The 13,211-nt window shown below is 39.8% G+C and overlaps 1 protein-coding gene across 2 annotated transcripts in view; it reads left to right on the top strand.

The window, feature by feature from the left end:
* The window catches only part of CSMD1 (CUB and Sushi multiple domains 1), a 355,527-nt gene that overhangs the window by 123,681 nt on the left and 218,635 nt on the right, over window positions 1-13,211 (top strand). For both annotated transcript variants that reach the window (XM_081905886.1, XM_081905887.1), the window contains exons 8-11: window positions 1,935-2,117; window positions 4,813-5,139; window positions 6,052-6,246; window positions 9,060-9,198. In XM_081905886.1, the coding sequence (XP_081762012.1) occupies window positions 1,935-2,117; window positions 4,813-5,139; window positions 6,052-6,246; window positions 9,060-9,198 (844 nt within the window). The remainder of the gene's footprint in view (window positions 1-1,934; window positions 2,118-4,812; window positions 5,140-6,051; window positions 6,247-9,059; window positions 9,199-13,211) is intronic.

Raw genomic sequence — 13,211 nt, 5'->3', positions numbered from 1 at the left:
TCTGCATGTGCATAAAGTACTGACTCTTGTGCAAACATCCAGAGTAGAAGCAGTTCAGTGCAGGCTGTAGATTGGGAGATTTGACTAACACCTGTCATTCCTGCCCCTCATTTACTTTAGAGATCTGATGAAAAATTGGGTGCCCTGTGACACTGTAGCCATTTCACGTTACAAAGATGAGCTGGTCCCATTCCCACATTTTCTGTATGATCACAGGTCTTGCTTATTTCATTCATGATCCTGAAGACATGCAGCTTCTATGCCCTCTTTCACACCTCCATCCAAACACATATCCATGGCCAGGTCTTCAGTTGCCATTCTGCTCCCTGCCTCCCAATTATGCATGATCAGATGGGTGATTATTTCTTCAGCCATTTTGTCATACTCATAATTGTAGTGGTTTAAATGGAAACTGTGGATTATTGGTCCAAAATGTATTAAATTTTTATTCTATTGTAACAGCTTGTTATAGGTGTACTATTTCTGTCTCCTATATGTTTTTACACCTCAGAAAAGCATGAAAACCTTTAACCTAGAATTCCCTATTCTTCGAATCTAATGCCCAATATGCATAGAATTTATTGTATTTTTTGTTATTTGTATCATACGTACATTTCTTCAAAACTGCCACAGTTCTTCCCTTGAAGGAAGAAAGCTGTGGCGCAGAAAGACTTTGATTAAATTCAGAGGTGTATGATCATCTCATCCCAGTTTGTGGGGGAGTTTAATCTTGTCATTCTATTTACACTGAGAAGATAATAAGTCCCCAAAGATGGTAAATATTGCTGGTTTACAAACAAGATAAAAAGGTCTTTTTGCCTGAACCGCCAAACAGAGTACATGAAAGCAGGAAACAATTGAATAGGATTTATGTTAATATTATTGGCAAACCAGAGGAAGCTGATGTTAAATCCGAGCTGAAGAACTTCATAGTGCATTCTCAAACTTCAGAAAGTTCCTGCAGTTCTGATCACTTAGATCAAAAGAAGTTTGAGATTGAATGAGTACAAAAAATAATCCTAGAGGGGATGAAGTTTGTATTGCCAGTATAAGTAGGTTAGCAAAACAACAGAAACGGTTATCATTGTTGCTATTATTTCAAACAGTGTTTTATGCTAGATGTAGTATTCATATAAAGTCTACATTAGACAAGCTCAGGAGGAACTTAATTTGTTCCATCGTCAAACTGCTCTTACCCTTCAGAAGTTTCTCCTGTCCAACAAGCTCATCAGATCTAGTCCTCCCTCTTGACTCTCATAGCATTAGAAGAGTGCTGTATTCTGGGAAAGGGTTGTGGTTCAGTTGTAGAGCTTCCGATTTGAATGTGTTAGGCCAAGGTTCAATGCCTGGCATCTTTGGATAGGGCTGAGAAAGACCTCTGCTTGAATCCTGGAGTGTTGTGCTAGTCAGTGTAGCCAAAACTGAGCTAAGTTTACCAAGGGTCTTACTCAATATAAGACATGATATTCCCTACCAGTCTTCTCTGGGCATAACATACCCAGTTCTTCAACTTTTCCTCACAGAACCTGTTTTCCACATCCCTGACCCATCTTCATTGCTCTCTTCTGAACCTATTCCCAGTGCCTTCACCTTTCTTAAAATATGGTACCAAGAACCAGACACAGTATTTTATTTCATTTCCCCCCCAAGCCCATTTCATTTCATTTTACTTTTAATTTGTGTAGTGCTTCTCTAAATTTCTATGCACAAGGCAGTTTAGAGCAACAAAATACACAACAATGAACATAACCTTATAATCTGATCTGATACAGACCATCATAATAAAACATAACTTTAAAATGGAATGACTTACATAAGATAAAGTAATATTCAACAATGTAATGGTTAAGTAATCACTAGTGAAACAAGTGTCTCTGTGTGCATGCAGAGTGCTAATTTTAATTCTGCCAGTTGTTCTACCTCCATTTCTATAGAAATAGAGAAAGGCGGCTGTGGTGATCCTGGGATTCCGTCCTACGGGAAGAGGACCGGCAATAGTTTTCTACACGGAGACACACTTACTTTTGAATGTCAAGCAGCCTTTGAACTTGTGGGAGAGAGAATGATAACGTGCCAACAGAATAACCAGTGGTCCGGCAATAAACCCAGTTGTGTTTGTAAGTTACAATTCATTTTCTTTCTTGACCTTCCATTACCTTTAGAAACAGCATGAGGCATACCATAGGTGGCACGGTGGGTCAGTGTGTCTGGCTGTTAACCAAAAGGTTGGTGGTTCAAGCCCACCCAGGGATGCTGTGGGCAGGGTTCCTGCGTAGGGGGGGTTGGATAAGATGACCCTCAGGACTCCTTTCAACTTTATAGTTCTCTGATTCTATCACTTTGTTCTATTTTACTATACCTGACCTCTTTCATATATATTCTAGTGCTTTCAATATAATATTTTCTTAATTAAAACATGCCTAAAGGAATTGACCATGCCCTATAGAACATGTATTTAGAGTGGACAATATTGCAAAATATTATTGAAGTTGCATAGAGTATTAATTAATTTAGGAATACTGTAGTTGTTTTATAACCAGCTGCAAAAGGTGAGAACTATATGCTATGATGCATTTTTATAACAAATCTTTATTCCTGTTACCTCTGGATTACAGTGCATTCAGTATGTTTCATGAGTTGTCTTCTAATCTTAGCAGTATAATAAGGTGCAATCCTAAATCAGACTTCCTTTTCTTGTTACTGAGAATTTGGCAGTCAGATAATGTTAGAGTAGAAATTTATCAAAAGAGTACTAGAAGACAATGGATTTTCATTTCATGCTATTTTGAGAAATGAATAGAATAACTGATTTATACTTTATAAGCAAACAAACAAACAAAGTTTTGCTACCTTTGAGTTTTCTCCTTTGCTATTCTCTTTAAAAGATACAGAGTGCTTTGCTGACCAGCATCCTTCTATCATGTTTGCTCACAGTTTATTAACAAGGAGCAAATGCCCTCAGCAGTACATTAATTAAAATGGGTGATGTTAGTTGTACTCAGAGTAGTCCCACTGAAACAAATCAACTTAAATAACTTGTCCATTAATTTGAAAGTGTCTATTCTGAGTAAGATTTCGTTGATTTCACCTAAAAAAATTCATTGAAGATTTTATTAAATATATCACATAACCAAGGAATCTATAAACAGTCATGCAAGGCAAACATTACTAAGTAGAACACTGCTATTTTCCTTGGTAATGTCTACCTTACAAATTTGTTTGGTACAAGGATCTTAGCCAATATATCACTACGTTAACTTGTGTGGAACTAGGAGTGGTCAGCAGTTGCCTGACCTTCATTCTGCTGCATATCTGCTGCTTACCAGGAGGAAAAGGATTGAGATGGTGGTGAGGCCAGCACAGTGAATATGCACCTGCGGACATATCTGATTTACTTCGTCAGTCTGTTTGCACTGTGCTGACCTCACTGCTGCCTCACCCTCCCTTTCTACCTCCTAGTGAGCAGCAGCAAGATGTCAGTTTTCTCAGCAGTAGCTGCCACCACATTTTCTTCTTCTTTGCTTCTTCTAAGAGTGAAATACAAGTGGAACACAGGGAGTTTTTCAAGCAGCTTGTAGTGACCATATCCATTCCTTACTGCAAGTCCTTGAATTAATCTCTGTTAGAAAGAGGTCCTTGAAAAAAGCTTACCACTGAAGATAAATAAGTTCTGTCACTGTGTTTGTCATGTGGAAGGTATTTAACAAACAAAATGACATACACACAAACATATATATATATATATATATATATATATATATATATATATATATACACACACACACATACATACACACACACATATACACACACACACATATATATATATATATATGCTTTCGTAGATTTTCACGGGTACAGGAATGCAGGTTTTGGTGTCCTCGGGTGTCTTCCCGTGTAAAAGTTGGGGTGTCTAGGCGACGTTTCGACGAGGTCTCACTCGTCATCTTCAGGCTGGTGCTTTCGGCTTCTTGTTACTGGAACAGAGCAGGATCTCAGTGTTTGAGTTCCTATAAATACTGTTGAGGGGGTGTGGTGTATAGCCTCCAATGTTCTGGGCAGAGAGGAAGTTCCCAGGCTAGTGTGCCTTTTCTTCTTTTGTTCCTTAATTACTTGAGGGATATCTTGGTTGATTTCTTGAGTGATATCCTGAGTACCACTTAGGTGGGTCATTAGGTGTGGATTAGTTGCTAAAGTCTTTGTGTCTTGACCTCTTGAACTTTGTGAAGAGTTTTTCTGAGAAGATGGCTGTACTGCACTTAGTTGTGCTCTGGCTTGGCTTCGTGTATAGGGGCGAGCTGTGGTTTTGTGGCCTGTGTCAGCCAGATCTGTGTAGGGATTGCAGGGGGGTGCACTGGTTATTCCGGATGCTGCACCCCCCTGCAATCCCTACACAGATCTGGTAACAAGAAGCCGAAAGCACCAGCCTGAAGATGACGAGTGAGACCTCGTCGAAACGTCGCCTAGACACCCCAACTTTTACACGGGAAGACACCCGAGGACACCAAAACCTGCATATATATATATATATATATATATATATAGTAAAAAAAATTATATTGCTGTTTGGACCTAATAAGGTGCCCTCTCCTCCCAGTTTTGTTTTGTTTGTTTTTAACAAAAGACCCCCCAAATGAAAATGTGGCAGCAAAGTCACAACTGCAGGCTTTGTTTTTTAGGTGGGACTTTTCCCCACAACAATGGAAAACATTTCATTTTTCCAGGAGGTACAGCCTAAACATGATGCCTTTTAGAATTTGTATTTTTAACACATGCATCGTTCAAAGTGTTTCATTTTCTCTTTTTTAATAGTCTCATGTTTCTTCAACTTCACAACACCTTCAGGAATTATACTTTCACCAAACTACCCTGAGGAGTATGGAAACAACATGAATTGTGTATGGTTGATAATTTCAGAACCAGGAAGCAGAATACATCTTATTTTCAATGACTTTGATGTAGAGCCTCAGTTTGATTACCTGACAGTGAAGGATGATGGGATTTCTGACTTACCAGCGCTCGGTACTTTTTCTGGCAATGATGTGCCTTCCCAGATAGCTAGCAATGGGCACATAGTACGTCTTGAATTTCAGTCAGATCATTCCACTACAGGAAGAGGATTCAATATATCATACACGAGTAAGTGTGCATTCTCTGAGTTGTATACTAAACACAATGGGCATTATGTGGCTAAGAATAAGCACTTTTAAGAGCTAGGCTTCAGAGAGCTGAAGTACATGCTTAACAAACCCAACAAAATAATTAGGGCTTTAAAAGCACTTGACTTTGACTGCACAATGTCTTTCAGAAATATCATTAAGCATTTGTTAGTTTAAATCAGGATAGGGAAACTGTGGACTTCCAGATGTTGATGGTCAGATAGCTCAGATGGTAGAGCGTGAGACTCTTAATCTCAGAGTTGTGGGTTCAAGCCCCACGTTGGGCAAAAAAGTCCTGTGTTGCAAGAGGTTGGACAAGATGACCCTTCCATCTCTACAATTTTATTAATCCATTAGCCCCAGCCAGCACTGCTAGTAATCAGAGATGGTTGGAGTCAACAGCAGCTATCTGTTTTATCTAGTCTGAGTCTTGTGTCCAGGCAGATGTTTTCAGAGGTATAATCCCTTTGAACATAAAGGTGTCCAAAGCTATCATTACTAATCACTGCATGTTAATTTTGGGGTTGTATTTTTTTTTTTTGTAATGTGCACATGAAAAAGAAATTAAATTAAAAATTAAAATGCGTGATGGAATTAAGCATCTCCCCACATGCATACTCGCTAGCTGAGCTGGGATATTTAGAAACAAAGTTAATACTGATCTCAGTAGTTCTTTTTGACTCAAAAACATATGTCACCACTGAAAAAATCAAAATGCTCATACATTTTGAACATGGTTGGCTGCAGGTAGTCAGATAATCTCTAAAGAATCATGTAAGCCCAAAGATAGGTCAGTTAAGGAGACTAGTTGTCTTGTTTTGAATCATGCATCCAAATATACTTACAACCAATTAATTAATTGGCTTCACTTTTTCTTTCCTTTGGCGCTCAGCATTTGGTCAGAATGAGTGTCATGATCCAGGAATCCCCATAAATGGAAAGCGCTTTGGAGACAGATTCCTTCTAGGAAGTTCTGTTTCTTTTCATTGCGACGATGGCTTTGTGAAAACCCAGGGCTCAGAGACCATAACTTGTGTTATGCAGGATGGAAATGTTGTGTGGAGTTCAACTGTTCCGAGATGTGAAGGTAAGGATTTGACCGTGCTCTAGAATGCACATACTGATTTTCTTTAGATATTATGTATACTGTTTATATTAAGGCAATAAAGACAGCAATAAAATAAAAAATCAAAGACTCAGTATAAAACTCAGAGAGAGAAAGAGAGAGAGAAATGACAGGCATCCACCAAGAGGGGGACACAATATCTTAACTCTAGAGTTGTTTCGGATCTTAGTATTTGAGCAAGAAAACCATAATATTAAATGTAAGCAATTGGTATGTTAGTTGTTGTTTGCTGTATGGCAGTAGTTGATGGAAATCCCTGGAATATCTAGACTTATCTGCTTGGCATAGAAATGTTTGGGCCATTGTACTTGGAAAAAACTGAGCACAACATTGACTTCCCACAAGAAGAACCACAGCCCTCCTTTGTCATCCATAGGAGCATCAATGACAATATGCGGAGATAGAGAATATTAATTACTGTTGATGTGTGTGCGCATGCATAGACAAATGTTAAAGGCAGCAATGCTTTAGTTTTCTATAGACTCTCACAAATTGTATCTAGAGATAAAAGTGGGTTAGGCTGCAATCATAATGATGCTTGTCTTGTTGAATACAGTTCTGAGTAAGCATGCATAGGATCGCTATTTTAATAAATGACTTGATATACAGCAGGGACAACAAAAATGGTGCCCTCCAGATGTTGGACATGTACCAGTCCCAGCCAGCATGCGCAGTTGTCAGGAATGGTGGGACTTGGCGTCCAACAACATCTGAAGGGCTCAACATTGGCTAACCTTGACATGCTGCTAAGATGTAGGTTCATGTCCAGAGGATTCTGTGATTCATAGGCGCCGACTCCATGGGGCTTGAGGGGGCCCGAGCCCCCTCAAAAATTCGTTTGGGGGGGCTCCGCCCCCCCAATAATCTCCGGCGCCCCTCCAGCAGAGCGCCATCGCCGCCCCTCCCCCAGCCCAAAATGCACAGGGAGGGGCGGGCTGCATGCCTCCTGCCCTCCCTCCCGAGCAAAAGCTCCACCCAATTTCCTTTGGAGCTGATTAATAGGCGCAGCACGCTCTCCCCTATTCGCTCACGAGGAGGCGGCGCCACTTTATTTGCATATTCATGAGCTTATTTATTATTCATGAGCTTTCCCGGGCCCCCCCAATATTTTTTATAAGTCCGCGTCCCTGCTGTGATTATTTGGCTGATTTAAGTCATGAAATCAAAAGCAACACTGGGGAATTTTGCCTTTCGCCTCCCAACTATACAACCTCTCCTGTTCTGCTAGTTGGCATGCTGAATATGGGCGGCAATTAACAAATAGATTGAGTGGCCTAACATCTGCTTTTGAATATTCTCCGTGTTAATAAATCTAACTTTAACAGATTTCATCTAGTGTGAACTGTAATAGGATTTGGGTGCTCTTTTACTTACACCAGCTGGTATATCTGCCTACGAGCTTACATGCAGTGCATTTAACATGAAATAGGAATATTTATGAAGCAATGGCCTACTTCAGTGAGAGAAATAGCAATGCCACCCAGCCTGTTAAAAAATGATCACTCAAGAAGACTGGTTTAGAAGCCACAGGATTTACATAAAATGCATTTTGTGCTGGATTATATAAATTTCATTGTATGATTTCATAATTTCTTTGTTATATGTTAAATTTTTATCCCTCCTTTCCACAAAACCAAAATTTTCATATGAGTGCCTTAGGTTAGGCTGGAAGATTGATTGGCTTAAGGTCGCCCAGTAGATTTCATGCCTGAGTAGGGATTTGAGCATAAGTATAAGTCTAACATTAATTATACCACACTTGCACACACTCAGCTGCTATGCAGACAACTAAGGTCACATCCGCTTGGCTACCTCACATGGCTACCTCAAAGAATCCTGTGAACCTGTAGTTTGTTAAGGCTGCTGGGAATAGAAGCTCTTTGAGGAGTAAACTATACTTCCCAGGATTCTTTGGGGGAAGCCATGTGCTTTAAATATAAGGTGTGCTTATGACCTAATTGTTTTAAGACTCTGTGCTGGTATCCCAGCCAATATTGTATTGGTGCTGCTAGGCCAGCAGCTGCCATTTATACTAGATGTGCAATAATAGAACAACATTTTGCCTTCATTATGGTACAGAGAAGGGACGCGTGTGGCGCTGTGGGTAAAACCTCAGCGCCTAGGACTTGCCAATCGCATGTTCGGCGGTTCGAATCCCCGCGGCGGGGTGCGCTCCCGTCGTTCGGTCCCAGCTCCTGCCCACCTAGCAGTTTGAAAGCACCCTTAAAAGTGCAAGTAGATAAATAGGTACCGCTTTATATCAGGAAGGTAAACGGTGTTTCTGTGTGCTGTGCTGGTGCTGGCTCGCCAGAGCAGCTTCATCACGCTGGCCACGTGACCCGGAAGTGTCTTTGGACGGCGCCGGCTCCCGGCCTCTAGAGTGAGATGAGCGCACAACCCTAGAGTCGGACACGACTGGCCCGCACGGGCAGGGGTACCTTTACCTTTACCCTTTATGGTACAAAGAGGGCAGGGGAGAGACAGGGCTTGCCAGGGCACAACAAATTTATAGCACCAGGCAGCTTAGCCAATTTATGGAGCAGGTAAATCGGTGCAACCACAAGCAGGAATATGGAGTGGTTAAGTGAAAGTACAGAGCGTCAGAATTAACACTTAAGAGTGCCTTGTGTGTTCAACACTGAGGGATATTCTGCACTTTCTGGCTGTGATAAGGCATGCTGGAAGTTGCAGTTGAGCAATTTGATGCAATGTGATTTATAGCATTTCTCAGTTGGGATTACCAATTTGATTATATCTTTCTGTTTCTCTTCCAGCACCTTGCGGTGGCCACCTGACAGCATCTAGTGGCGTTATCTTGCCACCAGGATGGCCAGGTTACTACAAAGACTCGTTAAACTGTGAATGGGTAATCGAGGCAAAGCAAGGGCACTCTATAAAGATCACATTTGATAAGTGAGTATCTGAAAAACAGATCCGCAGCTGAATGTTGCAATTGTTTGAAATGGTAACAGTGTAGATGCTGTTGAATTACAACACACATCATGCCTGACCATTGGCCAGGCTGGCTGGGGCTGATGGGAATTAGAGTCCAACAACCTTGCCCAGCTGTCTCTTATTACCCATTCCACCATGTAGCATCCAAAAGAAAGATGAGACAAGGCCTGGGACCAATTACTATGTGATTCCTGCACTCCCAGAATTAGCAGCCACTCCATCTGGCTGCAGCAGAAATGAAATCGTAAGGCCTGGTTGGGCTGACTGCAGTTTGGTTCCATGCTCTCCTTCAGTGGCCACTCAGTTTGGTCGCCTTAACAGTTGTCTAACATTACGTAATGATTGGTACCATTCCTGACCTTGCCTTATCTTTCTCACTTCCCTTTCTATCCCCTTTCCCCTTTTTAGGTCTATCAGATTATATGTAATTAATTGAAAATTCTAAACTGCCTTGTGTGTAGTCATAGAAAGGTGGTATAAAAATACCTCATAAACATCTAGATGGCCACAGCTTCCCCATTCCTCTTTTAAGGCGTTGTCGCTGCACTTTCTTGTAAACCAGGGGTAGCCAACATCTGCCTGTAGAAAATCAGACGGCAACCCTGTATTGGGAAAATTTGTTTTACAAAAAAATGTTTTACAAAAAAAGTGCTGTAAGCTGCCCAGAGTAGCTGGGGAAACCCAGCCAGATGGGTGGGATATAAATAGTAACATTATTATTATTATTATTATTATTATTATTATTATTATTATTATTATTATTATTACTCTTGTATAATTCAGGTGAACAATATATTTATCGCAATATTCAAACCAGATTAAGGGACATTGAAAAACAAAATGTCGAGTAAGCTGTTCATATAATTTGCTCCCCCAAGTTCTATGGTTTAAATAAAACAGTTAACAGGGTCACTTATATCTCAAAATTAATAATTCCAGTTGAAACGCAGGGCCTTTATGTTAGCCTAATTGAACTTTCCCCCCTCAGCTTTTGTTTTTAAAAATTCCCAGAAATGATAGACATTGTGGGTGTTTTTTGAATGTGCCAGACAGCGTAGAACATACTCTTTTCTACTGTCCAACCAGCTACACAAACGTGCTATCCCCTTTTTTCAGTGGTCTAACATCACGGCACAATGAAAGTATCAGACTCTATCTGACATTAACCTGGGCGTAACTGCAAGGGTGGCTGAGTTTTTGTCTTAGAGTGGTGAACTTATTGTTTCTAGAGATATAAGAGGATTGATGAACAGTCTGGGTTTGAATTAATGCCTGAACTTAGCAGCAGTCTATATGGTATCTACAGTCATTATGTAGATGCTTCTGTATCTATTCAGCATTTAGTTATGGACATTAGCGTTTTGATTTCCCCTCTTAAAAAAATATTGTTTTTGATAACTACATGAATAATACATTTCATCTGTTTTGTGTGGGGGGGTCATGGGACAGCCCTGTAGCATCCCTTCTCCATTCAAACAGAATGGTGTAGAATCATTTGCAGGGATTCATTTTTGGTAAAGAAAAGAAATGTGATGGCAAAGCTTTTCCCCTTTCTTTCAAAAAACAAGGGGAACTTATTTTGGTCACCTGGCTTATAAACATAGCACCCCCCCCCAAAAGCTTTATTATTTTTGTCTAACCCTTGAGAGTTATCTTTGGGAAAACATTGGGATACAATGATAGCCTCAGGGGCTACATTTCCATTCTGGCACTGAAAGCAACAGAGATTTCTGTGACACCAACTTCAGCCTTGCATTAATGTGGACAGTAATTCTCTATAATTGCTAAAAGAAGCTATCATATAGGGGAGCTGTGTATTCCTAAATATCAGATGCAGGGAACACACTTCAGGGAATTTCCTACTGAGTAGCATCCGACTAGCTGCTGTTTAATTATGTATGTTGGTTTAGATAAACCTTGATCTAATCCAACATTAGTTCTGTGTAACTATCCACCACACAGAGTTCTGTATAACTAACAGAATAACCTGGATCAATTTCATGTTGCTGGGTAATTATATATTTTGAATGATTTTAACAACCACCTTATTCTTAAGAACACAGTTGTAATAAGCCTTCATTCTTCACAAAGGTGGTGAAAGAGATGCCTTGGGTAATTGATTTACGGTGGTAAAAGGGAATTATGTGATGTGGGTGAACAGTTTACAAATATCTGGCTGTACTGAAACCAGTGGTACTCTAAACCACTGCTGTGGTTTTGATGTTGCCAAATCAAACATATCTTACAAACCCAAATTATTTTAAATAATCAAGAAGTGTCAGCTTGAGGTTGGACACCATGATGTTCTTTCATTGAAAAATCAAGATAGTTTACACATCTGGAGTTGAATATATGTAAATGAATTTGTTAAAGAGTGCCTCTGGAAGAATGGAGGGGTTAGAGAATATTTGCAGAGCATAACTTTTGATGGGATGAGTTCCAGCATCCTGAATGTAATCATGGAGGTTGGATATACATTAGTTCTTCACCTGTGAATAGTTCACAAGGTCCTTTGGAACAGTGCGTGGGAGGAGCGGGGGAAGGGGTGCTGTTGCCCTGATGGAATGACCATTTTAGCATCAAATACCATCTAATCAATAGGATTATAGCACAATGGTTTTCATATTTATTCAGTAATAAGTCTCACTGTATCCAGTGGAAGTGTGTTTAGATTTGCAGTCTTAATCAGTCTCTGTTCAGGATTTCAGTTATGCAGCCTAATTCTATGTACTGTGTGATGACTTACAGTCAAATAAATGAACATAATTTTTCATTTTATATATATATATATATATATATATATATATATATATATATATATATGGTGAGTCCTTTAAAATAGGCCCTGTGGATACAGAGTACACATGTTTACACATGTTCCATGGGGCCTCTTTTAAAAGACTCATCCTGTATATGATTGGTTACATTTCTAATTATGTTATCTAGTACAGTTTTGCCTCAAAGACTGATTATATTTGTATTTTGTTTTCTGTGAAACTTACTAGGTTTCATGTATTTGTGTGCTTCAGTTGTATATTAATATATGGATGTAATACAATGTACATTATCTCTGGAAAAAGCCTTAAAAGATTATGTATTTCCTTCCCTCCCCAATTTATCAGTTTATGGGATTTGTGGGTTTAGGTTCATATTTATGTGTGCCTGCTAATTGTTATATAATGTACAAGGGTGTTGTATATATTGTTTTCACAAATATTTCTTGCATAAACTCCTGTTTTTAGTTCTATAGTAAAAAAAACGACACCATCATCATGCTCCCTTGATCCAAGTAAGCATGCTTATTTTTGTCAGGACTTCTTCAAAGTGTTTGCTATCCGAAGTAAACATAGGTAACTGCCTCAGACTGAGTGAAGCCATTGGTCCATCTATCTCAGTATTGTCTTTACTGACTGAGAGTGTCTGTTCTGAGTACATTCCTAGCCCCAGTTGGAAATTCGGGGAATGAACCTTTGACCTTCTGCATGCAAATCAGATCCTCTGCCACTGAGTTACGGCCCTTCCCCAGTTCTGTTCCACATTAGATATGAACGCAGGTCTCCTGCAGCTTTCCTTCGTCCTTTGAGACCAAACTTATTACCGTTATAGAGCTCTACTATGTGTCATATCTGGTTTAAAAGGTTAGCGGTGCTACAGAATGAGAGTGTTTTGTTTCTACATGAATGCCTTTGGTGATGCCTTCGCAAACAGGAGGAGGGAAAAAGGCTTGACACAAAAACTGCAGTAAAAGGTTCATATTTTTCTAGTTCAAGTGGCTGTCAAATGTATCTACAAATATTTAGGTGCAATTAGATTGTGTTGCACATCAGTCAAAACTGAAGCCAAGCCGTATATACCACTGGGGAACTGAGTGGATTTGATGCAGAAATGACCCTTGGAGGATGATTTCATGCTCAGTCAGGCTTTGTGAATCTAAAGTTATTAAACTGGAAAACACTATTTCCCAGGAGACA

The sequence above is a fragment of the Podarcis melisellensis genome (genome assembly GCF_964234715.1).
Source record: "Podarcis melisellensis genome assembly, chromosome: 3".
Lineage (NCBI taxonomy): Eukaryota > Metazoa > Chordata > Lepidosauria > Squamata > Lacertidae > Podarcis > Podarcis melisellensis.
This window is presented reverse-complemented; position numbering and strand designations above follow the sequence as displayed.